Source organism: Bidens hawaiensis, unplaced genomic scaffold, assembly GCF_021521415.1.
Source record: "Bidens hawaiensis isolate Kalapana, Puna unplaced genomic scaffold, B.hawaiensis_p1.1 tig00054747_1, whole genome shotgun sequence".
In the NCBI taxonomy this organism is placed as follows: domain Eukaryota; kingdom Viridiplantae; phylum Streptophyta; class Magnoliopsida; order Asterales; family Asteraceae; genus Bidens; species Bidens hawaiensis.
In genome coordinates this window covers 1-13,321 of record NW_027506300.1, presented here as the reverse complement: position 1 = coordinate 13,321, position 13,321 = coordinate 1, and the positions used below count along the sequence as shown (strand labels likewise).

General features: G+C 36.1%; 2 protein-coding genes and 1 pseudogene across 3 annotated transcripts; 1 reads left to right on the top strand and 2 right to left on the bottom strand.

Moving 5' to 3' along the window:
* Positions 1 to 387: 387 nt before the first annotated feature.
* LOC143617412 (uncharacterized) lies at positions 388 to 1,077 on the top strand. Its single transcript, XM_077089981.1, has one exon. The coding sequence runs from the start codon at positions 388 to 390 to the stop codon at positions 1,075 to 1,077; it is 690 nt and encodes a 229-aa protein (XP_076946096.1).
* Positions 1,078 to 4,738: 3,661 nt separating this feature from the next.
* On the bottom strand, positions 4,739 to 6,416 carry LOC143617410 (uncharacterized). Its single transcript, XM_077089980.1, has 3 exons — positions 6,381 to 6,416; positions 5,751 to 5,852; positions 4,739 to 5,635 (listed from the first exon to the last, which is right to left on the bottom strand). Exons 1-3 carry the CDS (start codon positions 6,414 to 6,416, stop codon positions 4,739 to 4,741), a joined length of 1,035 nt encoding a protein of 344 aa, XP_076946095.1.
* Position 6,417: 1 nt separating this feature from the next.
* LOC143617411 (oligopeptide transporter 5-like) lies at positions 6,418 to 10,046 on the bottom strand (annotated as a pseudogene). The gene is made up of 6 exons (XR_013150826.1): positions 9,223 to 10,046; positions 9,043 to 9,140; positions 8,013 to 8,585; positions 7,661 to 7,919; positions 7,376 to 7,558; positions 6,418 to 7,288 (listed from the first exon to the last, which is right to left on the bottom strand). The product of XR_013150826.1 is annotated as an oligopeptide transporter 5-like (transcript).
* Positions 10,047 to 13,321: the final 3,275 nt, after the last annotated feature.

Genomic DNA, 13,321 nt, shown 5'->3' with positions numbered 1-13,321 from the left:
TCAGAAATAACAGAGGGTGACTGAAGTAATTTTATTCCCATGTTTGGTTAACACAAAATTCAGGTTTGCAAGTTATATTCCTGAACAATTTCTATTGTTAGTATATCGAACCATTAGGTTTGTCTATATAGACAGTGAGAAAACCCTAGTCAGTCAAGGTGAAAGTTATATGAGCAGATAGAATGTTAGATTCAGGAGACATTCCGAATAACAACGCACTAGTAACACACAAAGGGGTAGGATCGGTATTCCATTATCAATGCCAAATTTTGAATTTCTACAACTTATACAGTTTGGGCAATTCAAATCAACATAATTCTTGAGGCGAGCGAATTATGGGAAACAACTGAACCTACTGAAACTACGTAACCAAATGTTCGAAAGGACATGGCAACGATTGCATACCTGTATCAAGCGATACCAGAGGCTGTCATTTTGCAAGTGGAAAATGGCAAAACGACAAAGGAAGTGTGGGAAGCGTTGAGGAAAAGAAATGTCGATGTTGAACGAGTACAGAAGACTTTTTTACAATATTTAATTGTGGAGTTCCAAATGATGCAAATGAGGGAGGACGAGTCAATAGACACCTTCATGGTAAGGATTAACACATATACCACCAAGGCTAGTGAATTGGGAAAATCCTTGGATGAACGCATGCATGTACGGAAACTCTTAGAATTCGTGCCAACCCGGTTTATCCAGATTGTTGCACTAATAGAACAAAGTACCGATATAGATGAAATTTCAATCGACGAAGTAGTCGGGAAATTGAGGTCTTATGAAGAATGGCTACGGATCAAGAACTTAAGCCCTGGAGACGGTCAAGATAATTTGTTGTACACACGCCACGACAACAACTCAGGCCGAGATAAGCGATTTGGAAATCGTCGACAAGGAAAGTTCTACCCATCAAGAGAAAACTGGCAGGATAGGCAAAATCCTAAGGATATGGACTTGTCAAGCAAACCTAGGACGAACAAGAATTGGAAGAAGTTTGACAAGAGCAAGTTCAAATGTCACAAATGTGAGAAGTTTGGACATTTTCAAAGGGAATGCCCACAAAGGAATGTTGGTTAAGCACAACTAAACTTGGTGCAAAAAGATAAAGAACCAACACTGTTAATGGCAATCATTGTGGATGATAGTGAAAAAGTCATGTTGAACGAGGGTGAAGTCCAACCCAGAAAGCCCATTTCAACAGAGGAATGTCTATGGTATTTAAACAATGGTGTAAGTAATCACATGATTGGAGTGAGGAGACATATCGATTTTTGGTTGAACGGTATATGCCAAGGTAATATCATCTCCTTGAAGAAATTAGATGATAGCAGCACGCCTATGTTTTACTTAGGTGTGGATGAAGGCATATAGGTTATATGACCGAACAAAAGATAAGACTTTTGTAAGTCGTGATGTTAAGTTCGTGGATAAGAAATCATGGAATTGGGGTAGCTATATCAAAGAGAAGGGTAAATCAGAGAAGCTTTCGACAAGTTTTGTCATTGAAGGGTTTGATGAAGTTCAAACAGTATTGGTAAATCCTGAGATTCATGAAGACAATAACCACAAAGGAGAAGTTGGTAATCAAAACTCTCTTGTTACCCCTCTAACGTACTCCTATGAACCTATATCAGATGAAGAGGAAAAGGTTCATGAGACGACTTTGACCATACTCCTAAACGAGGTTTTAGGAGGATATCACAAGTGCAAGAGAATGTATCACCAAGATGTTTAACCATGGAAGAATTAGAAGAGCTTATGATGTCGGAGGAAGAACCATACAACCACAAGGAAGCATCTACCGATGAAAGATGGATTCAAGCAATGAAAGTTGAATTAGACTCAATCAACAAGAACAACACTTGGAAGTTGACTAATTTTCCAAGCGATCATAAGGCGATTGGTTAAATTGGGTGTTCAACACGAAGAAATATGATAAGGGAAACATTGTGAAATACAAGGCAAGAGTAGTAGCAAAGGGTTACGTTCAAGAAAATGGAATAGATTTCGATGAAATATTTGCACCAGTTCCACATATCATGGCTAGGAAGTACATCATCTGGATGTAAAGTCAACATTCTTAAACAGAGAATTGAAAGATGAGGTTTATGTCTCACAACTTAAGGGTTTCATAGAGCCTAAGAATGCGGGAAAGGTATACAAGCATACTAAAGCATTGTATGGACTAAGGCAAGCTCCACGTGTTTGGAATATGAAGTTAGATCAAACCTTGAATTCGTTGAACTTCAAGAAATGCAATATGGAACAAGTAGTGTATACTAAGAAGATGAATTCTACATTGATCATTAGAGTTTATGTTGATGACTTGATAGTCATGCGAAATCCAAATAAGGAAATTGACTTGTTCAAATCTCAAATGGAAGATCAGTTTTACATGAGCAATCTTGGATTGCTGGCATATTATCCAGGAACTAAAGTTACCTAAGTCGGGGGTGAGATTACAATAAAGCAGACATGATACATCAATAAAATTCTGGTGGTTAGTGATATGGTTAACAGTAATAAAACGGAAATTCCCATGGACCCGGGAACGGATTAACCAAGACTGAGGGAGGCACACCTATAAACTGTACCCAATACAAAAGTCTATTGGGAGTCTGAGGTACTTGTTGCATACAAGACTAGATCTATGTTACTTAGTAAGATTATTAAGTAGATTCCTGCAAGAACCTATGGATCATCACTTAAATGTTGTTAAGAAAGTGATAAGCTACACCAATTGAACAAAGGATCACGGGATCATCTACAAGAAAGGAGGCTGCAAGATAATTGGTTATAGTGATATTAGTTATGGCGTTAACACAGACAAAGGAAAGGGAACTATTGTGCTCCTATTCTACTTTGTAGAATCGTGTACACACATGCAACAAACGATGGCAATCGTGTGAATCAAAATTCATGGAAGCAACAACAGCAACATGTCAAGCACTGTGGCTAAAGCGCTTACTTGGAGAATTAATAGACTGGAAAGAAGAGAAAATAACTGTGAAAGTTGATAACATTTCAACAATAGCGTTTATGAATAATCCAGTGTTTCATGGAAGGAGCAAATATATATACACACATTATCATTTCAACAGAGAGTGTGTGTGGAAGACGAACACATCATTGTGGAGCATATTAGCGGTGAGTTACAAAAGGCGGATATTTTGACAAAGGCACTCGCAAGACTCAAGTTTGCAACAATGATGCAAATGCTCGGTGTTCAAGATTTACGACAAGAAGATGATCGTGATTAAGGGGGTGAGTGTAGCATTAATCACTCGTCATCTAGAAAATACAAGGGTCGTAGTGTAATTAGTTGAAAGTATGTTTAAGTTTTACTTAAACAAGTATGTATAGTCTAGGGTTAGAGTGTAAATATGTCAAGTTAATTGTTAATACACGTGTATGTATCTTGTTGTTCTTGAAAGGTTGCAACCCTAATCGTCATGTCTTTTGGTGATCTATAATAAGGGGCAACAATCAGAACATTTATTTAATTATATCCTAGTTCAAGTTTAAATAAAAGTTTGTTGTTCATATCATATTGTTTGTATTAATTTCTTTATCAATTCATTATCAAAAATCAAGATTGGGCCAACATAATTTGTTTCCCGGCTTATTGAGTACAACCCGTTAGGCCAGTCTGTTGGGCTTGATTATGGATCTAAGGAAACATCATGTACTTTTTGGATTAATCAATCGATGATCAATAATCATTATTTGTAAGTGTCAAAGAAAAAACTAAGTTGAAATCTGCATCTACACGCTTACTCAAAATTATTTTAGAATTCAAAAATTCATCATCAAATATCCGATGAAGATCATTAGATATCCGATCGTATACTTTACTTCTGTAAACACCTTATACACATGGAATGTCTTATGAAGCAGGCAGGTAGGACCCAAGTTGACAAATTGGTGCACTACTTCCAAAAGGAAGACCTCGGTCATCTTTTCATATAAAAGTCAACACAACCAATTCGAAGACGAAGATCTTAACTAACTGATTTGGATTAGTCATTCCAAGTCGTGCTATCAATCATTCGTACAGAAGCATTGAGTTATTGTTTTATATTAATTTTGTTATCAGTCACTTATATCATCGTTTATAGAGATACAAACTGTATTTTGTACGCATGGTACTTCTTGAACATAAACGAAGCGGATCTAACAAGTGTTTTTGGATCACGTGATTCAGGAATGCGGATTACAACCGAGCCATGTGTTGGATATCAAACCAAGATAGAAACAAGAAGCAAACACAAAGAAACAAAGTTTTGTTGTATGGTCTGTGTGAATAAGAAAGAAGCAAACTAAATATGTTAAAGTAGAATATAAAGATTCTAAAACCCAATACTTTTATTGATAAATCCAAGGCTATTTATAGCCTTTACAAAAGACACGTGAAAAGTAACAACCAAAGAAAAAAAACTGAATTCTCCTAAGGAACTGGTACAACTACTGACCCATTCTTCTAACTAACACTTCTACCAACGTTTACATCCTTGAAATCCGGTCAACTAGGATACCAATTCTAAGTAACTAATAAACTAGAATAAGACATAATATTAAATAAATGCATATTCTTCAAGATTCCTTCCATGCAAACTCAACTTGAACCCTTGAAGTTTTTGCTTATTCCATGCACACTAAATAAAACACTAACTGATGACCCGATAAATAAACGATTAACCAACAATCACCCCCTTAATCGTTTATTCACTGCACTTGTTTAATCGAACATTGCTTCTTCCTCAACTAGATTAGCTTCTTGATCTTTCCCCCACTTTGGACACTCGAATATGTAATGCCCCAACTCATTACACTTGTAGCACTTCACGTGGCTCTTGTCCCGTTGTACTCGACCATCTCCTCGACCTTTCCCGGACCCCCGACCTCCACCTCGGCCACGCCCATAGTCTTCACGACTCGAGTTTCCACAACAACAATGCTCACACCTATGCTCTTTTTCTTTTGCTTTCTCATCTGAATTTGCAAACAAAAGTTGATTTTGCTCAGTTAGACTCTCCTCATCCTTGATCCTTTCTTCATAAGCTTTAAGCCGGCCCACAACATCATCATAGCCGATGGCCTTCAAGTCTACAACCTGTTCTATGGAAGCCACCATATGAATAAAACGTTTAGGCAACCCGTTAAGAAATTTCTTAACCAATTTTGTTTCTTCTATAACTGAGCCAAGTGAGGCGGCTCGAGAAGCATACTCTGACAACTTGTTAGCAAAGTCATCAATTACACCTTGGTCCTTCATCTTCAAAGATTTAAACTCTCCCATAAGAGTCTGAAGTCTTGCCTCCCGGATCCGATCTGCCCCCAAATGACGGGTTTTAAGAGCATCCCACATCTCCTTTGCAGTTTGCAAATTCCCTATTTGCATAACTTGATCTTTGGGTACAGATTGGAACAAGAGAGCTATTTCCAAATTATTCTTCTTGACATCGACACTTGTTCCTGGTTCAATGATGTTCCACACCCCATGAACATTGAAAATAACCCGCATCTTCATGGCCCATACCGTGTAATTTTTGGATGACCACACCGGAATTTGAAGAGACACGGTGTTGTTCTCCTTAACGGTAGCCAAAGCTTGATTCTCGTGGTACAACCATAGCTAAAAATATCTGCTCAAACAAAGGTTAATAATCAATTAAAACACTGCTAAAAGTATTACCCGCAAACACCTTTTGCTACCTTTCTCCTACTGTTTCACAACCTTTGATTATTACCTTCTGATTACCTACTCTTCTATGTTCTTCGATCAAAGCTGGGTTAACAAGCCCGCTGATTTGGCCTGAATCAGGACTCGTCTTTGCTACCCTTTTGACCCGCTAGAACCAAAACGTTCAAACACAGCAACCTGCGATCACATCAACTTACGAACGCTGCTGCCCCCTTGATTCTCTGATACCAAATGTTGGATATCAAGCCAAGATAGAAACAAGAAGCAAACACAAAGAAAAAAGTTTTGTTGTATGGTCTGTGTGAATAAGAAAGAAGCAAACTAAATATGTTAAAGTAGAATAGAAAGACTCTAAAACCCAATACTTTTATTGATAAATCCAAGGCTATTTATAGCCTTTACAAAAGACACGTGAAAAGTAACAACCAAAGAAAAAAAATTGAATTCTCCTAAGGAACTGGTACAACTACTGACCCATTCTTCTAACTAACACTTCTACCAACGTTTACATCCTTGAAATCCGGTCAACTAGGATACCAATTCTAAGTAACTAATAAACAATAGAATAAGACATAATATTAAATAAATGCATATTCTTCAAGATTCCTTCCATGCAAACTCAACTTGAACCCTTGAAGTTTTTGCTTATTCCATTCACACTAAATAAAACACTAACTGATGACCCGATAAATAAACGATTAACCAACACCATGAACGAGACGAAACCAAACAAGATATGTATCTTGTATCGTAATTTCTAAAATTATGTTTTTTGTAACTTCTAAAATTACAAAATAGAAATGTAATTCATAAAACACAAGCTAAATAATTGAAATATATACATTGATAAACATAAACATTAAAGACATTACATTTTAGTAGCTTGTGGTTATTCCAATATAGGTACAGCTAGTGTTCTTAATTTTACCAATGAAAAGAAGATTGTAGACTAGAGAATGTGTCAATTGACTACTGGACATCCATCAGCCTTAATACCAGGAGCTGTTGGGCAGCCTGCAAGGGGACAATGATCATCCATTTCCATACCCCACCATTCTGGGCCATTAATATCCTTAATTTGTAGCACAAAATAGCAAAGGATAGCCATTAATGCTATTCCTGCATCAAGCGCCGCAGACAGGATATAGTTGTGCCTTGTCCACCAGCCCTTAAACTTCTTATATACCACAAAATTAAAGAAAATTCCCACTGCAAACCACATATTGTAGTTAACAGCTCTAGTTGGCGGCATACCCCCTGGACCTGATATGAGGATAGGCATGTTTATGAGCCTAATCCATTTTTTCGCAGGAAATTTACGCGAAAGAAACCAAACTGGTAATGGAGCAAGAATTCCCAAAAGAAAGAAATAGTTCATTGCGGAGTATAGCCCCAGATTTCCAAACATTCTTTGAGGACCCACCACTCCCCATATGATTGAAGCGTTGTAGAAAACATCGTCACCGGGGCAGGTCCATGGCTTCCTTCAGGCAAATTACTCGGATCACAAATGTACTCCACTGTTGTGAGAAGCCACCAATATGTGGCAAAGTAGACTGACGATGCAATGATCGTTCCAACCAACTACATGAAGCAAAAGTCATATTTTTATTTATAATGAGAAAACATATATATTGACAAGTGTTTGTTTTTTTTAATACAAAGATTTACCTGCACAATGAACATGGACTTTGGTGGGATTTTCATATAATGCCCTAGCTTAAAATCTTGCAGAAACATGATAGCTTGTGACATGCTTATGTAGCCATATGTTTTAAAGGCTACATTTGCAAGGGGCTTCCCGGGATACATATAACCAATAATCAGCTCAGTAATTACATTTAGTCCTGGTTGCTGTAAGAAAGTTTCGCCATAGGATATAACAGATTAAATAATTACAGATACATATATGGGGAAAAAAAATCTATGCAGAACACTATATATTTGAATGATCACCTGGTTTGTTGTAGCTGTGATAACGCCTATAGGCAGCGTGAAAACCAGAGCCAACAAAATTGCTAAAATGACTCGCCAGTAAGGGAGCTGCAGCTCTCTGCCAAAGCCCTCACAGGTTAGCAAAGCAAGTCCTATTACCAATACCAGAAGAGAATAGAACCACCATTGTGGGACCGCATCGTAGTTTTTCTTCATTATCCTAGTATGGACATCTTCAAACTTGGCTCCAAATGATGCTCTTGTTTGCTCCCAAATTGTTCTGTATATTGGATGACAAAAACAAGCGTATACATCACATATATGTTGATATGAACCCATGGTTATTTTACAAGTACAAAGGCTACACTCATACCTTCCATGGAAGAGTGCCACATGAGAGAGTGTGGCAGCTAATGTTGCGAAACTTAGACCATATGAAATTGTAAAAAGTATGCTGAGATTGATTTTGCTATAATCATTATAGCCTTGTTTGTCGAATGAGAAGGTTTCGGAGTTTAAGGCTCTCGAAACATTGTACCGTTCTCCATGTTCATCAAACACATGAGAAGAGTAAATTGGGAAACGCTTGGCTCCATACCAGTTATTCCAATAAGCAATGGGGATTACTATGTAGATTATAATTATATAACCAGCCAAAATGTTCATAATGGCGAATCCCGGGGTGGCTAAAGGACTTCCAAGAAAAGATGCAACTGTCGACCAGTCAAGCCCAATTGCTCCAACTCCAAGGCCACGGAGACCCGAACCTATTTGCTGAGCTGTCACCGAGTCCTTCCATATCCAACAAACAAAGGAGATAGCTGTTATGGATTGAAATAGATAACTGGGAATGATGTAGTATGCGAAGCTTGATATGAGAACTATCACGAAAAATTGCAGCCTTGTGAGGCCTCTTTTTGGCCTCTTCTCTTCCTCATGCAATGCCCTGGAAACCAATAAAAAGATATATATATATATATATATATATATATATATATATATATATATATAAAAGGCTTAGCAGAGAGCATGTTATTAAATGAGCAACACTTGGCTCGGTAGGGTGGTTTGGTCCAATCTAAAGGGTGGATGGACAAGGCCAAACTTAGTTCACTGGGGGCTAGGTTGAATATCATAAAGTAAGTTTAAAATAGAATTAGACAGGATTTGTTTCCTAATTCTAAAAAACTTGTTCTTTAAGTTGGTGTTTTCTATATAAATGACTTGTTTGCTTTATTATTTTTTTATGGTGTTGTATTTTCTTCTGTCGATTATAAAGAAAAGAGTCGCTCTCATCATGTTGAGCAGTTTCGGTGTGTTTGGTTTTTGATCATGATTTCCGGTTTCACTTGTGATTATGCAACACATGTTAGCAAAATGCACATACAGAAAGAAAGAAGAACCTGAAAAGGGAAACTTGAACCAGATTGGCAGGCCACCACATATAAGGCGAATCAACTAAAAACTTTCTGAAAATACCAGCCCATCCATAACCAAGCATCTACAAATAACATCATCGTCATCATATATTATTTCAACAAGGGGATCATGCACATGTTTATAAGACAGTTTTAAGTATAGACCTGCGTTGTTTGTGCTAGCAGCATGGCTGAAACGGGGTTGAGTTTACGGTGATAAAAAGCTTTGACGATGGTAATGATATTAACCGCATAAACAGAATTCGAACCAGAGTTTGCAAATATTGTGATGAGAACATGCTCCTTCAAGTTGAAGGGACCAGGGTTGAGCGAAAAGGACCAACTAGTTTTAGGAACACGGATCTGTTTTTGTGGGTAGAGTTGCAGCCATCAGCCTTCCTAGTGGAAGTACAACAATTTGAGCCGAAACCGACGATATGTATAGCGGTTATTCCGATAACCAAAGAACTGGTTTAAGAAAGCTAGAAGGCTGCATGACACAATCCCCAGAAACCATGTCCTGAATGTTAAGCAAGGTTGCGTTGGATCATCGGTGATTGGGACCGTCAGTCTCACTTGCTCAATCGGGCAATCATTCATCTCTTCTGCTCAGAAATGAATATACTAAATTACAACTTTAAACAAGTTCATTTTATAACAAACTTTGCATAAATAGAGAAAAAAAACTGTGTGAAACATGAAAACACACAAGACACATACAAGCTTCTTGAATATGATATCTTACCAATAAGTTGATTCTCGGGTGTGGGCTTCTCGGAGGACACGACCCGATTCGAGTTTCTCTGTAAATTCTCCATTATTGTGTAATCAACGGTGGCTAAAGGTTTGTCCCAAAATGTTCACTTGCGCGCTTTACCTGTTGGTTAATCCATGATCTGATGTGGGAAAAAAGAAGATGTGAAATGGTTAATGAATTAAGTGAATAGGGTGGTGAGAGTTAGGAACATATATATAAACTCACATTTGGTAGTTTAGGGGGGAAACACGCCTGTGTGGATCTTACAGGAGTGTCTCCTCTTGTTGGGCTCAGGGACCGTGGGTTTGTTGTGGGTCAGGCTGCGTTGAAGGCTGAATCGGGCAAAGTTATTAAACACGAGAAAGCTTGTTTAGATAATCAACATGTCTTTCTACCATTTGCCTTTGATACATTTGGTTTTCTGGCTCCAGAGGCTGTGAAATTTTTGAGTAGGGTTCAACGCGTCGTACACGGAACCTCTTCAGCTTCTAGGTCCCAAAGCTTCGTTTTTAGCAGGATTGGCTTTGCTGTTCAAAAGGGGGTTGCGGCGCAGCTTGTTGCCCGTTTGTCTGCCACTTTATTGTAATCGTTTTATAGTAAATTATATAAAACTTCGATTGTGATGGATTCAGAAAGAAAAAAAAAATACAGAGCGTCTCAATGTAATAATTGCTTAATTAATTTTAATTTTTTCTGTTAGTTTAAGTTAATTAGTAACAAAAAAAAAAAAAAAAAAAAAAGAGTAGATTGATATAATGCTCCTGTAAACTGCAGCCTCACCCTTGTTATGGTGTACTATATAATGCAAATTGGGTGCCTGTGGATGTTATGATATAATCACATTTAATTCAAATATTTCGAATTAATATTATGCTTAATTCATCCAGGAAATCAAGATTCTAAAATAGACAGTTGTTTATATTTATTGTATCATTTATTTGTACACAATTACCTCCTTGATGTTAGCTTGTAACGACTGTTCAATTCTCAAATTGATTGTATTATTATAACAGAAAGATCCTCTTGGTTATGTGAAGGCAACAAAACTAGAATATATGTAATTACAATTAAACTTCATGTGTATATAAAAGGGATTATTATTATGAGTTATTAATATATATTCTAAATTTTAATTTAAGATTACAACAGATTCGTATGAATTTTTAAAGAGTGTTCATTTCATTTACTAAAACATTAATATATTATAATAAAAGGATCCAATTACAATATAAAGGCAGGTAAGCGGGCAACAAATTGCGACGGCATTGTATTTTTTTAAAAAAGCATACAACACTTTGGGGCGTGGGTGACTCAAGGAAGGAATACTGTGACTTTGTGATCCATGTTGATTGATCCTGAGAGCAATCGGGTTTTACCACAAGTACGCCTTCAGGCAGGTGAATTTTTCTCAAAACTAGAGATAATTTGAAAACGTTTAAGGGCTTCATAAGGCTGGATCAGGTCAGCTGACACTGACCTTTTACCATTGAGTATTGAGTGATCGTCCCGTACAAAGTGGTTAGGCAATTCTTTGTGTGTTACCATTCAAAAAAAGCTAGCTGTTTCGTTTCACTATCTTTATTGCTATTTATTATAATAGCTCGAAAAAAATCGTGTTAGTGATGTGAAAGCAACAAAACTAGAATCTATATAATTACAATTAAACTCTATGCGTGTAGCGTGTATACAAGGGATTAATAATTATCTATCTATAATATATATAAACGAAAACATAAAAATCCTACGTGTCGTGATATGGTTCCTCTTCTTTTTTTTGGAGTCACCAGATTTGCTTGATTTTTAAATAGAAACTTCTCATGCATTTGACCCGAATTCATGGGTATGGGTCTCATCAAACCAAGATATTTCTTAAACGGGTTATAACATCTCATTAAATTAAAAATCAATTTAACCAAATATTTGATTTAAAAATCCTATAAACTAGGAATATACTAAAAATTAATATCTGATTTATTTAAAAAAAGATAAGTAAAAAAATTAATGGGCATTAGGTCTCATCAAACCCATATAGCTTTTAAACTGTGTTTTAACATTCATTTATTTGTTAAACAATTTGTCATCAAACCATAAATATATTATTAACTTTCATAATAAAAAAAAATAAAAAAATTTAAAAATAAATAAATATTATAAACAAATAATATAAAACAACCCTCGTAATACGAGAGATAAAAACTAGTATATATATATATATATATATATAGGTTAACGTACAAATGAAACTAACGTGTTAAACGTGAGAATTAAGTAGAGCAATGATATATGCAAGTAGAGTAATTATGTAATTACTTTATAATAATTAATTTATGATGTAATTACATAATTACTCTACTTGTATATATAATTACTTTATTTAATTATCCCGTTTAACACATTAATTTTATTTGTATTTGATCCAAATCTTATATATATATGTATGTATATATATATATATATATATTCCTATATTTAAGGCATGTATATATATATTCTCTTAATAAGTTCATTTTTTACATATTTACCTAACTCTTAAAAATCAATTACATGTTTTCATTTCTTAAACAACATATATTACATATTTTCTCATTTCATTAAAAATAACTAATTAAATTATTATTTTACTATTAACGAACTAATTAGGAATAATTACATATATCCCCTAGCCCCCTACTAACCTTTTAAATTATGTATATGCCCGATGTAAAATTTAATTTACTCATTTTTAACTTTTCTTTCATTTCAACCTACAATGAAATAATTAATAAGATTCCATCAATCAAATCTTCTACCATCTTCTCCATCCTCCATTGGAGTTGCAGGTTTTTCTATAATTCTCCCTGTATATTTTGTAACATCCTACTTTTGGTTATAATAATAAATGAATTTCATCTATTTTATAGTGGGTCGTTATCGGTTTCGATAAATAGAATATGAGTTGGGCTTGTGTTGGTTAAATGAAGATGAGTTATGGGCTTGGGTTAGAAGAAGGTAGGAAAGGCCATGGGCTTAAGCCCATGATCCATAAATATATAAACCATAATCACCACTTAATTCCTCATTTACACATATTCCTTACACCATCCAAAACACACACTTAAGCCTTCTCTCTAATTCTCTCCTTTTCTTAGCCGAAGTCAAGAAGGCAACCAAACACCGACCCGAGGTAATAATAGTATGATGTTGTATGAGAATAAACCCGTTAAACATGGTCACGAAACGACGAGCCGACACCGTTAAACTGTTTAAGTCACGAGATCCGGGTGGAATCGGGTATAAACCGAACCTAAGATGAGCTTAGGGATCACCCTAGCTTAGATCTGGATCGAACGGGGCGAAAAACGGTGAAAAAAGAGTCAAAACTCGTTTTTTCCGGCGACGGCGCCGGAAAGTGGTACGAGGTTAAGAGATGTCAGAGAATGTTCCGACATTATCTGACCTAACCCTAATTCGTTAACAGAGAGTTAACGAACTAGGGGTAATTCGTCTGATGATTCGTTAAAGGAAGCC